At 37.5% G+C, this 17044-nt stretch overlaps 1 protein-coding gene across 1 annotated transcript; it reads right to left on the minus strand.

Moving 5' to 3' along the window:
* Nucleotides 1–610: 610 nt before the first annotated feature.
* On the minus strand, nt 611–6544 carry CXCL9 (C-X-C motif chemokine ligand 9). Its single transcript, XM_039845484.1, has 4 exons — nt 6423–6544; nt 5229–5355; nt 3849–3933; nt 611–2743 (listed from the first exon to the last, which is right to left on the minus strand). The coding sequence occupies exons 1-4, from the start codon at nt 6484–6486 to the stop codon at nt 2639–2641; spliced, it is 381 nt and encodes a 126-aa protein (XP_039701418.1). The 5' UTR covers nt 6487–6544; the 3' UTR covers nt 611–2638.
* Nucleotides 6545–17044: the final 10500 nt, after the last annotated feature.

A 17044-nucleotide genomic window follows, 5' to 3' on the forward strand; every position in this document is an offset into this window, starting at 1 on the left:
CAGAATCTTAGCTCTTTCCGCAGCATCCTGCTATCTTTCAGGTTAAGGCTCTTGTGAGTAGTCATGTCCACAATCAGCAGCTGCTACCTGCGCAAACATCAAGTGTACCTCAAATGGACCGGGCTAGTATTTTCTGTCCACTTTTGACCTTCTTAGAGACTCCACATTGCATAATACCTCCAGCCCAAATTTCCTGGACTCTTAAATAACTTACCTTATACTTAGATCTCTATCATAACTACTTAAGGTTTTATAATATTTAAACATATGTACTTTTAGCATATGGAAATGAGTTAGAACATTTTTGGTTTCCTGGGTGTATAACTCATTGGAATAGTATTGCCCTGCAGGATTATGAAATAAATTTTCTTCCTCATAACTCTTATAAGTCAGTTTTGTTGTATAGTGTTATTGTCATATTTTCCATAGAGGTTTTTTGTATTTTTTTTTCTGTCCCCAGAGAGCTCTTTAAAGGGCTTTCATTCTTTATCTCAATTACACCTTATCTGAGATAAAAGCAAATGAATAAAGACACATGAGAATTACTGTTAAACATGGCAATAGTTGAGGTATATGTTCAAGACATTAAAAAAAATCAAGATTTGTTCTGCTTAATAGTTCATTTATTGACACCACTGTCTTTTAACAAAGAAAATATTTCAGAGTACAAGGTATATATGCTAATACTGCTTTGAACTTAATTATTTGTTTAGAGAGAATACATGTATATATATATATCATAGCTAGCTACTTAGTCAAAACATATAGTTTCTGGTTATTAGTTATACACTGTCCACTTCACCTGGGTCACAGACTTTCAAATTAGGGAACATTAGATTTTTTCAGAGAAATTACATGGAAGAAGCTACAGAGCTTCATGATTAGATAAGATGCTGTTTGAGTGGGATCACCACTTGGCAGCACTGAAAAATCATCTGCAGTGTAAGGAGTGACAGACTTTTGGAAAGTAGGCATATGTTTAAATTCTGGCCAAAGACATCCTCTCCTATACAATTCACTGAACCTCCCCTTTAAGAGTTTTTAAGTCTTTCAGAGGTTCAGTGGGCACCAGCTGTGCCTACATTAATGGGACTTGCTATTCCCTCTAGCTCTTGATATCTTAATACCTTCTTTCTTCATTTGACCCAGTGAGATAATCAATAATCACAATACTTAACAAATTCTGAAAAAAGTTTAACTGACAATGACATTCATATTTACCTAAATGAGTTTTCAAAAGGATCCTTGGGGTTTTTCTGTTAGATTATAGAAAACTGAGGCTGACCAGGAATGACATTAAAGAAAGTTTTGTATAGAGGACAGGTTGAACACTGGTTCATCATTAAAGCTCCTTCTCATTGTAAGATTCTATGATTCTAGGTCTCCTATATATTTTATGAAAACAGTTCAGAATACCGACAAATGTTTAGACATTTCCTTCTTATTTGTTGGAGAGGCCAAGTTAACATCCTGTCATAATAAGATTGTTGCATCACCCCAGATCCCAGTAGGGACAATGGCCTGAATACAATGAGTAAAAGAGGTTACCAGAGTTTGCTCAGTATGGAGTAGTCAATAAATAGCCAGCTCCTGCTCTGAGGAGATGGTCTGGTTGCCCTCCTACCTGTAACAACTGCAATTAAGAAACTATTCAAAGCCTATTTCCTCAATATATTAGGCATAATGGCAAATTCCGCTCGTCAAGGAGCTGATAATCTTGTTAGAGACATAAAATAAACTCACACACACAAAAAATAATTAGAAAACAAATGCTCACCTGTGAGGTACAGAGCACAAGTGGAATAGGAGTTTTAAGATTATCCAAGTGTCCAAAAGATTTTAAAAGGCAGTATTGAACTGAGCCTTGGCGTCTGGATCAAGTAAGGATGAGTGGGGAGAAGAAGGCATTCCTGCGGGGTGCTGGGGAAAGAGTAAGAAAAGAGTAGACCCAGGTGAGTGAGAACGTGACCTGCGTGGTAGAGAAGGCAGGCATTGAATTGTGGTAGGACAGTGAGGAACTGGATTGACTGAAGCAAAGGAAAACAAGAAGAAATAAAGTGGTCAGTGTGCACCAGAAAGATGGAGTCACATAGCCCCGAAAGCCAGATAGAAGGGTTCTGAAAGCTAAGTGCTAGTGTCCTTCAGCGGTGGTCTCCAGAAAAACCAGCATGGATCTCTCAGGTACATTGTATGTGAGGCCTATAGGCCCATTCAAATACAGATGCTGATAGCCATGACAAATTGGTGAAGTCCGGCTCCATCCCAAACTGCGTGGCTTCAGCATGCTGACAAGTTGAGGCTTGCTAACATGTGCCTCAGAATACTCTCTGGAAACTGCAGTTTGTGGTCTGGAAAGATAGTTGTTCTCACAGGCAGCTGTTGTGTGTGGGATATGGTTGCGTGGGCATTTGTCCACCTGTGAGAGTTACTAAGATCCTGCTCTTGAGCATGATGAATTTCAGCTGGTTGGAGGTGGAAGAACAAAGACAAACGATAGCCTCTAACATTTGGATTTTAAAAGCAACTTTCTAGCTTTAATCACAATGATGTTTTAAATTTTTATTTAGATCAACATGCTCTTCAGTATAATAAAAAAGAAACTTTTTAACACAAAATACTTTGTTGGTAAAGTGGTTGCTTATGTAGTCTTCTTTTGATGAGCACGTTGAGATCTTTTAACTTTTAGAACTTTCCTGCTTTTTTGATATTTTTTCCCTTTCTTTTGCTTTTTCTCTTGCTTGACCTACAAGGAGAAGGGGGCGGGGGGAAACAGGGCAATGTTTATCTTATTGTTTTCCTTCCTTATATTATACTTGGACTCTCCAGACTGTAATCCTTCTTTATCCTCAAAACCAGTTTAAAGTTGCTTCACTCTCAGAGGGGCCCCTTTTGATTCTCTGTACTTCACTCACTTTGAGGAGGAGGCAAGAGCCTTTTAACTCGTCTCTTTTGCCCATTCTCCTGGCTTATTACTACCTTCACTCCAACCTTGCTTACAACCCATCTGTCCCAACTGCAACCTTCTGAGGTTGATACTAATATCATCTAGTTTTTACATATGGAGAGACTAAGGCTTGGAGAGGGTGACTTGCCCAAAGTTGCATAGCTAGTATATGACAGAACCACCAGTCTGTCAAACTCCAGGAACTAAGCTCCCAACTACATATTCTGTGGCTCTCTGCAAACATAAATCCTTAGCATGTCATACAGGATTCTTCCCACTTTGTCCTGGTCTACTTTTTACCTCAATCCTTTCAGTCCCTCCATACAAACTCCAGACACCTTACTTGAGGCTCCCTGAACACAGCAAGCTCTCTCATGATTCTACTTCTTTTCATGCTGTCCTTACCCTCCTGGTGAACTACTTATCCTTTGAGATCCAAATCAAATGCCACCTGATATGAAGACTTTCTTAACACTTTCTTCCTGCCCCTTCCCTCTGGCAAAGTTAATTACTCCTTCTACAATCTTTATGATTCTTGTACATACTTTTACTATATATTTATCACATTGTACTATAATTAATTGTTAGCATATTTTCTACGGCAGGAAGGTACTATATCTTATTACCTTTCTGTCATATTCAATACATATTTATTGTGTTGAATAAGAAAGATAAGCTCCCTACCCTCATGGAACCCACATTCTAGTGGCAGGGGGGAAATAGACAATTGACACTCTATGCAGGAATACAATTATACCTCAAGGTGATGACATTATTCTAGGAATGAAATAGGAGCACAATAATATGGATGAAAAATTTACCCTACATAAGAACTACATAGATTCTTTGTCTTCCAAAGTTAATTTCTAAGAGAAAGAAATTTTTGTTTCTTCTTTTCACCAACCTGTTTCTCCCACTTTTTAATCAATTCTTTCACTTTGGTCGAATCTGGGTTTAGGCATATTTGATCCCCATTCCTCATTGTAGCACTGCCAAGGAAACAGCAACAAGATTTTTTTTTTTAACTTTTAATAATTTAAATTCTTCATCTTATCCCCAGAATGCAATTCCCCAATTAGAATGTATTTGTCCCCACTATAAGCATCTGAAATGTCCAGTCTTTTTCCTGTCTTTTCATTCTCTAAGTGAGTGAAGGGATTTAGATAAATTTCTAGGATAGCACATAACCATAAGTTACAAATTTCCAACAGGTAAATACAATGGGAGAAGCTTATATCTAAAGATGATATTGGTTCTGTTGTGCTGGAAATAGCTATTTATGTTTAACTGAAGAAGCAAAAGAGAAAAGTTGTTAATAAACCTACTTTTTTGCAGAAACAATGATAATTAGCATCAATTTTGCTAAATTTTCTAATGGAACTACTTAAAATATGATAAAATGTTATCCTAAGACAAGATTAACAGACTAGTTGAATCTTTTAAATTACTTACAGCAGACTCTCCAGGATTAGTTTAAAGATTTTTTCTTTAATTTTTCTATATAACTGAGAAAAAGGGTAGCCATTCTACATATTACCCTTGATTTCAGTTTTGAAAGACTTAAGATATACATATCCTTAAACCTAGCAATTCTAATCTCTAGGAGGGTATCGTTAATAGGGAAGAATTAAAGACATAATACTTCCATAACAGTTTGATTTCAATAGCAAAAAATTGGAAATAATCTATGTTTAAGCATTGATTATATAGATTATGGAATAATTGGTCATATGATGAATATAATTTGGACATTGAAAATGACATTATTAGAAACATATGGTTTATTACAGAACATTTACTGACACGAGGAAATGTTCATGACATAGTGTTAATGAAAAAGCAGTTTACAAAATAGAATATGACATGATTTTATTTTTATGTATATATATTATATTTATAAATATATGTATATATGTTTTGTGTCTATATATGTACATACAAAGCAAACAAGAGAGATCTAGAAGACAATATATCAAGGAGTTAGCAATATTTGTCACTGGAAGGTAGGATTATAAATAATTTTCTTCTTTTGGGTTATATACATTAAATATTTTCTACAATGAACATGTATTACTTTGATAATATATCATCCTTGGTTCCCAATCTCTACCAGAAATTCTTTTTTTTCTTTTTTTCAAAAAAGAAAAAGTAGACCAGATTTATAGAGAAGCAACAATCTGAATTTTAGATATCTATATGGGCAAGTGTTCCAAGAGTAATAGTTGCACTAAATTTAATGTTTCTGCCAATATGGCACATGCATGTTAGATGAGATTTTACTTACATGATTTCAGTTTTCTCGCAAGAAAGGCTTGGGGCAAATTGTTGAAGGTCCTTTAAGGATTTTAAGTGGATCATTACATCATTGGTGTTGATGCAGGAACAGCGTCCACTCCTCAATATTGGGGCTCCTAAGGGAAAGAGGATGGGTAGCACATACCAGTTTAGGGCAATGTCTCAATTTAGATGATCCATCAAAATGATACACTTGACTTAGGCATGGTTATTATTATCATTTACTGAGTGTCTGTTAATCATTACCACAAACTTTTGAAGTAGGTATTATCTCCATTTTATAGATAAAGAAGCTAAAGTTCAGAGAAGTTAAGTAAAGAACAAAGCCATGCATCTTCTAGGGGGCAGGTGCAGGGGTTTGAGTCCAAAGACATTGCTCTTAGCTACCATATCCTAAAACCTTAGGAAAAGAGATTTTCATATGATTGAACAAATGCCTATCATAGGTCAGACACACACAAATAACTAATTCATGTGTGCTATGTGGACCACAGTTTCCTCAGCAATTCCCAAAGCCATTTATTATCTGACTTTAGTAGAATGGAGTTCATGTTGGTTGGGACAGAAAGCTCTACCTGTAATAATGAATTACCACCACCATCCTCATCCTCCCCACTGCCTTGCTTTTCAATAGTGCTTTAAACTTTTAGAAACTCTTTAAAATACACTATCCTCATTCCTTAATTCTTTCATGCATTCAACATATAGTTACTTAGTGCTTATTTATGCCATACATCGTCTGGTAGGTAGAACTATACAATCCTCATTTTACATATGAAGTCCACTAATTTTCTCAAAGTAAAAAAGGTAGTTAGTAAACAGATTAGGGACAATTTCTCTGATTATTGGATCTTCAATTGGTTAACCGCAGACATATTTATCAAGAAACAATATCAGCATGACAAAAATAACTCAGGAGACAGAGTCTTTTATCTCATTATCATCCAGTTCAACACAACATGCCAGGAATTCACACACCAAGACTAAGAAGATTTATTCTGACTTGGCAGGTCTAAGATATAAACTTTGGATAATCTACCACATCACTGAGAAGCTTTTATAAGTGACGTATGTCACTTTCTGATGCATATAACACAATCACATTTAGTGGGCAAATCAAAAGGCTTTTGTAGCAATTCACATCGCTGACTTTACTAACCTAATGTAACTCAGAACTCCTTACCTTGAACTCTCATCAGAGCCAGGAAGATGATACCCAAAAGGAGAGAAACATTACTTTTCTTCATAGTGATAGAATGGAGTGCTACTGAGTAACTTCTCTATTGGATTTCAAAGCTGAGAAATTCTTTACGGAACATGCTTGTGGGAATCATATTTATTTAGGAAATCCATTTCCCCGTAAACTCTGATTGGCTAGTATTCTTAACTTATTCAACTAAACTGACCACAAACTTAATTGTGCTGGGGGAAACCCTACTCTCAGATCCAAGGGAATTTCTGCATGCTTTATTTCTATTTCACATAAATGGCTGGTTTATAGTAAGGGATGTGAAACCAGTTTCACTGGCAGTCTTTAGCACACTCACAGCTACTCACCTGGGTGCATAATAAGTTATATAATGGCTATAATAATATCGTACAACAAGGTTTGGAGATGTGGTTTCATGATGAGGAATATCAAAGTCCAGTTAAGTAATATATTTTTCACATTTCCTTATCATTCATAAAATAAACAGCTAGATTTATCTTTTCTTAATCTATTGTAAATTAAAAAGCATCTTAATTTTCTCTGGGACCAGGTCCAGTTAAGTAATATATTTTTCACATTTCCTTATCATTCATAAAATAAACAGCTAGATTTATCTTTTCTTAATCTATTGTAAATTAAAAAGCATCTTAATTTTCTCTGGGACCAGGTCACTTTCTCTGTGGTAAGCTCATTTTTTTTTATGCCATTCCTGCTAAAGTATTTTTTTTTTTAATAGTTAGATTAGTTAGAATAAAGGATCAGTTGAAAATAGACAAATGGGACTATGTCAAACTTAAAAACTTCTATGCATCAAAGAAAACAATCGACAGAATGAAAAAATAACCTATGGAGTGAGAGGAGATAATGGCAAATCATATCTCTGATAATGAGTTAATATCCAGAATATATAAGGAACTTCTACAATACAACCACACAAAAAAAAACAAATAAGCCGATTAAAAAATGAACAAAGACTTGAATAGATATTTCTCTAAAGAAGATATAGATGGCCAATAAGCACATGAAAAGCTGCTCAACATCACTAATCATTAGGGAAATGCAAATCAAAACTACAATAAGATATCACCTCAAACTCATCAGGATGCCACTATCAAAAAAAAAAGAAAATAATGAGTGTTGGCAAGGATGTGAAGAAGTTGGAATTTTTGTGCACTATTGGTGGGAATATACATGGTGCAATCATTATGGAAAAGAATATGGAGGCTTCACAAAACATTAATAATAGAATGACCATATGATCCAGCAATCCCATTTCTGGGAATATGTCCAAAATGATTCAAAAAAGAACCTTAAAGAGATATTTGTACATCCATGTTTATGGCAGCATTATTCACAACAGTCTTATTCACATAGGTGAAGTGGCCCAAATGTCCCTTGACAGATAAATGAATTTTTAAAATGTGGTATATGTGGAATATTATGCACCCTTAAAAAAGAAGAAAATCTTGTCCCGTGCTACAGCATGGCTGAACCTTGAAATATTATGCGAAGTGAAATAAGCCAGTTGCAAAAGGACAAATATCTGAAGTATCTAAAGTCAAATCTTAGAAATAGGAAGTAGAAAGGTAGTTGTCAATGGCTGGGGGAAAGGGTGAGGCAAAATTAGTCTTCAGTGGATATAGAGTTTCAGTGCTGCAAGATGAAAAAGTTCTACTAGAGATCTGTTGTACAATGATGTGAATATACTTAGCACCACTGAACTGTACACTTAGAAATGGTTAAGATGGTAAATTTGATGTTCTGTGTTATTTATCACAATAATAAAATAAAAAAGAGTAAGGGATCACTTGTATACAAAAGTAACCCAAATTAATAATGGCTAATTAAGATAGAAGTGTATTTCTCCCTGACAGAGGCAAGTGGATTAGAGTGTGTATGGTGGTTCTACTCCATGAGGTCCAGTCTCCTTCTACCTTGTTGCTTTACTATCATGTCTAGGTTGCTGCCCTCATGCACATGGCCCAAGGGGGCATGCCACCATGTGTGCTTTCCAATTACGGGATGGTGGGAAGGCAGAAAAGGGCAGTCTCTCATTTTAAGACCCATCCTGGAAGTTGCACCTATCACTTTCCATCACCTCCCATGAGCCAGAACTTATTCACATGGCCACACCTAGCTGCAAGGTCAATTAAGAAAAATGACCTTTATTCTGGTTGATACACTAAAATTTGGAGGTTTCATTACTGTGGAACAATGTTTCTCAACCTTTTTCATTAGTGCCTCTTCTGAGATAGATTAAATTTAAATTAACTTAAATCTAAATTAAATTCAATTTCTCCCTAAAGAAAAAAATTAAATATAGTCATGTACTGCATAACGACTGGATATATGATGGTGTCCCATAAGATTATAATGGACCTGAAAAATTCCTATAGCCTAGTGATGTTGTAGCCGTTGTGATGTCATAGTGTAAAGGTTGCAAAAATCAACAAGGCTGTGGTTGAGATGACAGAGAACTTTAACCTGGGTGTGGGTGAGAATGACATTGAGGAGTTCACAGAGGTGGTTTCTAAGGAATTGATTGATTAAGAGCTGTTGGGACTTGCACAGGAATGCATACCTGAAGAGGCAAAAGAAGAGAGAACTGCTGAAGAAGAAAAAGAAGACATTTCAAAGAAGAAGTGTTTAGAAGAAACTTTTGCAGAACTCAGCAAGCTCCTTAAAATGTCTGAAAACATAAATTTCAACACCAAAAGGTTTTCATTAATAATGAGCAAGGAAAGGGTGTCTAAGCTGTTGCTCCAACTTAATCAGTAACCAAGGGAATATAGTAAATTCCTAACCAAGACCTTCTGAAGGGCTAGCCACGTATACTTTCCAACAATTCCAATTAAAAAGATAAATGATTATAGAAGGCAGAGCCTATTCTTTCTACATCCCAATAAAAATGAGGCAATAATTGCTTCCAAGCTCCTTCCCATGGCTCCCAACTTCAGGTGCTTGATGACCCTATTTTACCTGCAAATTCTCTTCAACTCATGTAAAACTGTTAATCCTTGATCGTATGTAACTAAAATTGCTGATGCATAGCTATATCTTTCTTTGTCCTCCTGCCTACATGAGCATCCCCTCCCTTTCCTAAAATTGGAGTGCTGTTTTAAGACTTCTTGGAACTCTGCTCTCAGGCATGTCCTCAGATGGGCCCAAATAAAAACCTTTTCTTAAATCTACAAAAGTTCAGGTCTTCTTTTTGTTGACAAGAAGAATATTCATGGTGCATCATCTGCTTACGAGCAAATCTATGATGAAAAAAAGAAACAAACCAAGCAAGCCACCACAGAGATATTTCTGAAAAGAGTGACATCTCCTCAAGAAGAGCCCCTGGCAGGTACTTCCAGCAAAAGACAATGTGTATGTTCGTGTCTTAGTTTTTAACAGAAAATTCTTTTAAGTAAAAAATATTTTAATAGAAACAAGCTTATATAATAAGGATATAAAGAAAAATAGTTTTGTACATTTGTACAATGTATTTGTAGTTTTAAGCTAAATGTTATTATGAGTTGAAATATTAAAAAAATTAAAAGATTTATAAAGTAAAAAAGTTACAGTAAGTTAAGGTTAATTTATTATTGAAGAAATTTTTTTATGAATTTAGTGTAGCCTAAGTGTACAGTGTTTATAAAGTCTACGATAATGAACAGTGATGTCATAGGTCTTCACATTCACTCAGCCGAGTCACCCAGAACAACTTCCAGTCCTGCAAGCTCTACTCATGGTAACTTCTACACAGGTGTACCATTTTTATCTTTTATATTGTACCTTTTCTGTACCTTTACTATGTTTAGATACACACATACCATTGTTTTACTGTTTCCTACAGTATTCAGTACAGTCACATGCTGTACAGGTTTGTAGCCTAGGAACAATAGGCTATACCATATACAGGCATCCTTTTATTGTGCTTTGCTTTACTGTGCTTCGTAGGTGTTGCATATATATATATATATATATATATATATATATTTTTTTTTTTTTACAAACTGAAGGCAAGACCCTCACCAGCAAAAAGATTATGACTCCCTTGATTGAGATACTTCTTTATTGCCAGTGGTCTGAAACCAAACTCGCAATTTCTCTGAGGTAGCCCAGGTGCATTGTTGGATATACCATCTAGTGCACTTGTGTAAGTGCACTTTATAACGTTTGCATGACAAAAATCACCTAATGACACATTTCTCAGAATGTATCCCAGTCATTAAGCGATGCGTGCCTATATTAAGAAATGATATTGTTGGGTAGGGTTGAACATTTGTGTGCCACTAATCACTGTAATAGCTAAGATTTTTTTTGGTCCCCTCTAAGAACCAATTTTTGTCCCCTTGAGGGCAGGATTCCCCCCTCCCCCAAATTTAGAATGCTGTAGAGTAAGGGGGGCGGGCAGATATTAGCATTTTCTGTTACATGGTGCACATTTTTGGACTGGTTTCTAGATAGATTATTAATGCTTAAATACATTACAGATATCTTTTTGAAAAAAACTTGTGATACAGCTTATTCATTTGGTTATGCTTAATTTTGGTAATGACTGTGACCATGCATAGGGTACAGGTGAGTTTAGGTCTAGCTTTGCTACTTGATGGCTGTGCAAAATATTTAACTTCTATAACCTGTTCTCTCAGCTGAGAAAACTATTACTGACCTTGCGGGTTGTTAAAATAAATGGCAACAAAGCATTATCAACTGCAAGTCACCATCGAACTAGTAACTATTCTTTCTAAAAAAGAAAAGACGACGGAAACTTCTTAGGATAAAAACTAAGGCCCATCACGGTCTCCCCTTGCCCACCTTTCCAGCTTCTTCTTGCATAACTCTGCTCTGTTACCCTTTCTTTTCTCAGATCCTCAAAGGTACAATGCTCCCTCCCATCGCACTGTTTTTGCTTTTGTTGTTTCCCTGCCTGGAATGCTGTGCCTGCTCAGTCTCCCTATCCTGCTGCCTGGTAAACTTACCCACAGCTATCCAGGCCGGCATTTTCCCGAGGCGGTCTTTCCTGATCCCTAGACTTGGTCAGGTCTCCCATCATCTGCTATCATGGCACCCTGCACCTATCGGCCCCTATGGAAGGCAATGTTGTTTACCGGCAATCTTAAGGTTAACAGCTCTTTCTGTCATGAGAACAAGGAAGGCGTGTGACGGTCCACGCCTGAGCACAGGGCTGAGCACAGAGCCTGGCTCACATTGGTGCTCAGTAGATACATGTACAGGAGGAAGAGAAGGAGCCAGCGAACCAAGGCCCTCAGCCTGGCACCGCACTGCGCCTGCGAAGTGCTGCCTGGCTCCGCAAGGGGTCGGAAAGTGGGGCAGAGCAGGAGATCTCCCGGTGGACTGAGGCGCGCGCACTGCGCATGCCCAGCCAGCTGGCTTCCAGAACCTTCCGTGGGGAAGAGACTGCCGCCGCTCTCGCACCTCGCGCCGCTCGCGGCCCTCGGCTGGTGTCCCCGATCCCGCCTGGAGAAGCACATCGTCGGAAAGGTAGTGGTTGTGCCCTGGGCATTTTGCCTCTCTGTCCCCTGCCGGGCCCAGAGCCTCCTGGCATGGGGCGGCCTTGCTTCTGTGGGGGATGCCGGCAGCGAGGCCCACTTTGCAGTTTCCGCACCAGGCTTGGGTTGAGGCCCAAGGGAACGATGGCCTTAGAAAGGCCTGGTCATTGGGGTGGGGCCGCCAGGCAAGGCCTAGGGGTGACTTTCAGCTGTGGGCTGCAACGTCTGAGACAAACGAAACGCCTTTTGGACGAGCGAAAGAAGGTGTTAGGAGGAGTAAGTTAGGCGTCACTCGAGGCCCGATCTTCTGCAGAAAGGGCCGATTTTCTGTGGTGACAAGCGGGATGGGAGGGCGCCCCCGAGGCCCAGCCGAGTGGCAGAGCTGGCCCCTCGTTATGCTCATCTGCTGCCTTCCGCTCTGGCCTGTTTCGTTTTTTGTTTCCCAAGCCTCTTATTAGAAGTTGTTCTGAAAGCCTTGAGAGAAAACACGTTCAGGACTGGGCAGGACAGAGAAAATCTCACCGAATTGGCGTTTATGGTTAGACAGGGCGTTTAGGAGAAACAAGCCTGGTGAGCAGATTTTGCAGACATTTCTCATAGTCTTGGGAAAGGAGCCAAGGACGATTCACGCTGTTGATTGCCAAATTCCCTTTGCACGGAGTCTTAACCTTTTTGCCTCGCAAAATTCCAGTTCCTATCCCAGAGGAACCGATGCTGATGTAACCTCAAAAGCCTTGAGAACAGGATTCTGTTTTTGCATGTGCTCCCCCGCCTCCGCCTTCCGCCTTTTTGGTTATGGAGCCAGTGTAGTCTGTTTAGTTATGTACACAGCGTGACTCACTGTGTCACAGTGAAAATAAGAGCCTTCCTTTTTACTTGTAAAAGAAGAAGTTTCTCTCATAGTGAAACCCCCCAGGCCTGTTTCAATTTCTTACAGTGTGGACTTCCCCTCCTCTCAGCAGCTTTTGTTAGTACTGAAGGATACTGATTTGAAAAGGGTTTGTTTCTTGAAAGTCTCAGAAACCCCTGCTTAGTATTCTGATTTTTCTTTCCTTCTTTTTTTCTCTCCATGCAAGGAGTCGTTCCTTTCTTCCAAACTATTATAGTATGGTAAGCTGACTGCAAGCAAATCATAGTTGTGGGGAGGTTTTATGTCCCGTCTGCATCTCAAGTAACAAAGTGAAAAGAACAGTTCTTCCTTTATTGATCTTAATATCTGGCCTCCTGGTTTATACTTTTTAAAAAAAATATATATATATAAAGCTTAAAGACTGGATTAGATCTATGAATCAATTATACTGAAAGAGAATGTCAGAACACCATTTAGAGGACAGCTGTGGCTAAATGCTGGCAGTAACAACATTTTTGCTCTGTCTTTTGGCAAGTCAGCTTATAATTTGATGATGTAACCAGTATCATTAAGAAGCTGCTGCCTAACTTGAAGAAAAATTATCCTGAAAAGGGAGAAAATACTTTTGTTTAAAATATCTATATTTACTTAAAGCGATTTACATTAGAATGTAATTAAGTAACTTTACAAGAAAAAATATCCTTGTTCTTGAAACCATTTACTGTTTATCATTCACTTATTTTATTAAACTTTTATTATTATGATTCCAGACTCTGAGGATGCAAATATGAACAATAATCTCTGCCTCCACAGTTTAATGGGGGAAAGCTGCGTGGAAATTAGCAATTACTGTAGAAGTGGTAAGATAAAGGATTGTACACAGTTATTGAAGGGTCAGAGAAGGCCACAACTCTGGCTGATGGGCTCAAACATAGCTGTTTGAATTAGGTATGGAAAATAGAGTTGGTTGGAATTTGGTACTAGAAGAAGGTGTGTGGGGGGTGTTCTGATTAGGAGGCATAAGAAAGTATGTCAAATTTCAGAAACTGTGAGAACTTTGGCAAGGGAGGATAGAGTGATAATGGAGGAATGATGAGAAATGAGGTTAGAAATGAGGCGGGAAACAGAGGATGAAGGGCCTTGTAAATCTCTGTGGTGACGAGACATTGAAGGATTTTCACTAAGGGAATAACACAAGATTTACAAACACATAGACGTGCACATACCTACATCTGACCTTTGTCACTAAACAGTATCTTTTAATTTATTTTATATAAACATTTCCTTGTATATATATAGTTTGTGTATTTTAAAAGTGTTTTTTTTAAATATTTGTAGTCTATTCTCTGTGAGCTGGGCATTGGAGTTGTTTCTATCATTTCAGTAATACAGCAAATGCTCTTATTATTTTTTCAAAGATTTTACTTTCTTGGGATATTTTCCTTCTTTGGACGTATAGAGACAAAGGGTAAAAACATTCTTTAATATTTCTGTAACATTTCGACAGGTTACTTACCAGAAAGATTAGATTGATTTTGTAATGCCCCAATCAGTATGAGATGTATCAGTTTTCTAATCCTCTTATTATTTGTATTTACTTTTGTTCATTTAATATGTGAAACTTGGTACCTGAGATCAGAGTTTATTTCAGTTTCTTATCCACGTTTTAGTTTATGTTGGCTTGATGTCTGCAATTTCTACTTTTTCAAGCTCATTTGTCAAGTGGAGTCTAGTGTTGACTTTATAAATGTATGTCGATTCTTTACATATTTTGAATAGGAATCTTCAGTCCATTTTCAGTTTAAATATCAACTTTTTGTTTTCTTGCTTTAATTTCTTACATAATATCATATTGAACTAAACACGTATTAGATATTGAATTGCTTCTCCTCTAAATTCATATGTTGAAGTTCTAACTTCCAGTACCTCCAGAATGTGACTGTTTTTGGAAACAGGATCTTTAAAGAGCTAATTAAGTTAAAATGAGGTCATTAGGGTGGGCTCTAATCTATTGAGTCCTTATACAAAGAGATGAGGACACAGACATATATACAGAAGACCATGTGAAGATGGCCATCGCAAGCTAAGAAGAGAGGTGTCGGTAGAAACTCACCCTGCCAACCCCTTGATCTTGGGTGTCTAGTCTTCTGAATTGTGAGATAATATATTTCTGTTGCTAAAGGCACCCAATCTGTGGTATTTTGTTATGACAGCCGTAACTAATTAATACAACTTACATACAGGGAAAAATACATATGTGTATAGAAAAGTATACCAGTATGCCTCAGTGAATTTTCACCAAGTGTCAGTAGCACAGTAGTACCCTTCCCTTCTTCCCCAAAGGTAACTTGTGTCATAGATGAGTTTTATCTGTTTTTGAACTATATAAATATACAGTATGTCCCATATATTTGTGAGATTCATCCATGTCATACATGGAAGAGTGATTCATTCATTTTAATTGCCCTTAGTATTCTGTTTTATGACTATACCACAAGGTATATATCCAGTTGATGGACATTTTGATTGTTTCTTATTTTGAGCTAAAATGAATATTGCTGTTATGAATATTCTTGTGCACATCTTTTGGTGCACATATATTTGCATTTCCATTGAATGTATTACTAGGAGTGGAATTACTGTTTCACAGAGTGTGTGTATATTCAGTTTAAGAAGTTATACCTTTTATGCTTCTACCAGCAGTGAATGAGTTTCATTGACTCTGCATCCTCAACTATATTTAATATCAAGCTTACTGCCTTTTTATATTAATTTTTTAATTTTAATTGTTTAGAAGTTTTTTCATTTTTATATAACATTGACTTCTGTTTATTTCTATGTATAATACTAATTTCTATTTCTGTATGATGTAGATAATTCCATAGTTGATTGTTTCAAACTTTTTACTAATTCCCAATAATGTATAAATTGTGGATTTAAGTTATTTGAACTCCCAGTTAATATCTAACTCTCCCGACAAAAGTTTGTTAGTAATTTTTCTCCAGTTACAATCAAATAATGACTGGAGCTAGAGTCATCTAGACATCTAAAATGGCATCACAGGCCTCCTCCATGTGGCCTTTTTCTGCAGCAGGATAGCCCAGGTTATTAAATGGCCCCTGAACGCTACTCCATCTGGCCTCTCTCTTCAGTATTGCCTATGCAGTGGTGGGAGCTGCTGCCCCTGCTGCTCTGCCTGCTCCTCTTCCTCCTCCAGTTCCTTCACCTCCTCCCCCTCTTCCACCTCCTTTTCCTCCATCATTCCATCTTTTCCTTTTTCTCCCCACGCTCCTTCACCTTTACCTGTGTTCTCTGTTTCTTCATACTGCTTCCAGTGTCTTTCAGTTTAGCTTGTCTAATTTTTACTATCTAGTGTCCTTTCTTTTTAGTCTGAAGAACTCCGTTTAATGTTTCTTGTAGGGCAGTTCTAATGGTAATGAACTCTCTTAGAGTCTGTTTATCTGGAAATGTCTTAATTTCTCCTTTATTATTGAAGGATAGTTTTGCCAGATATAGAATTCAATTTTTCTTTCAGCATCTTAAATATGTTATCCTACTGCCTTCTGATCTCCATGGTTTCTGATGAGAAATTGGCTGTTAATCTTATTGATGATCTCTTGTATGTGATGAGACACTTTTCTCTTGATGCCTTTCAAGATTCTCTCTTAGTCTCTGAGTTTCAATGGTTTGACTATTATGTATCTCATTGTAGATCTTTTTGAGTTTATCCTGCTTGGAGTTAATTGAGCTGCTTGGATCTGTAGATTCACATATTCCATCAGATTTGAGAAATTGGGGGCAATTATTTATGTGAAAAATTTTTTTTGCCCCTTTCTTCTTCTGGGGCTCAAGCATTATGACTAGTATTAGTTGATGGTATACTGTAGGTCATGGGTCTTCAACCCCCGTACCGGTCTGTGGCCTGTTAGGAACCAGGTTGCCCAGCAAGAGGTGAGCAGCAGGCAAGCAAGCAAAGCTTTATCTGCATTTGCAGCTGCTCCCCAGTGCTAGCAACACTGCCTCAGCTCCACCTCAGATCATCAGGCATTAGATTCTCATAGGAGCACCAGTCTCTGGTGCCAAAAAGGTTGAGGACCACTGCCATAGGTCTGTTTGGCTTAACTTACTTTTCTTCATTATTTTTTCCTTTCTGCTCTTCAGACTCAATAATTTCAATTGTCTTGTCTTCAGATTTGATGATTCTTTCATCTGCTGGCCCCAAACTGCTGGTGAAACCTTCCGGT

This window comes from Pteropus medius, unplaced genomic scaffold (assembly GCF_902729225.1).
Source record: "Pteropus medius unplaced genomic scaffold, Ma_sr-lr_union100, whole genome shotgun sequence".
Lineage (NCBI taxonomy): Eukaryota > Metazoa > Chordata > Mammalia > Chiroptera > Pteropodidae > Pteropus > Pteropus medius.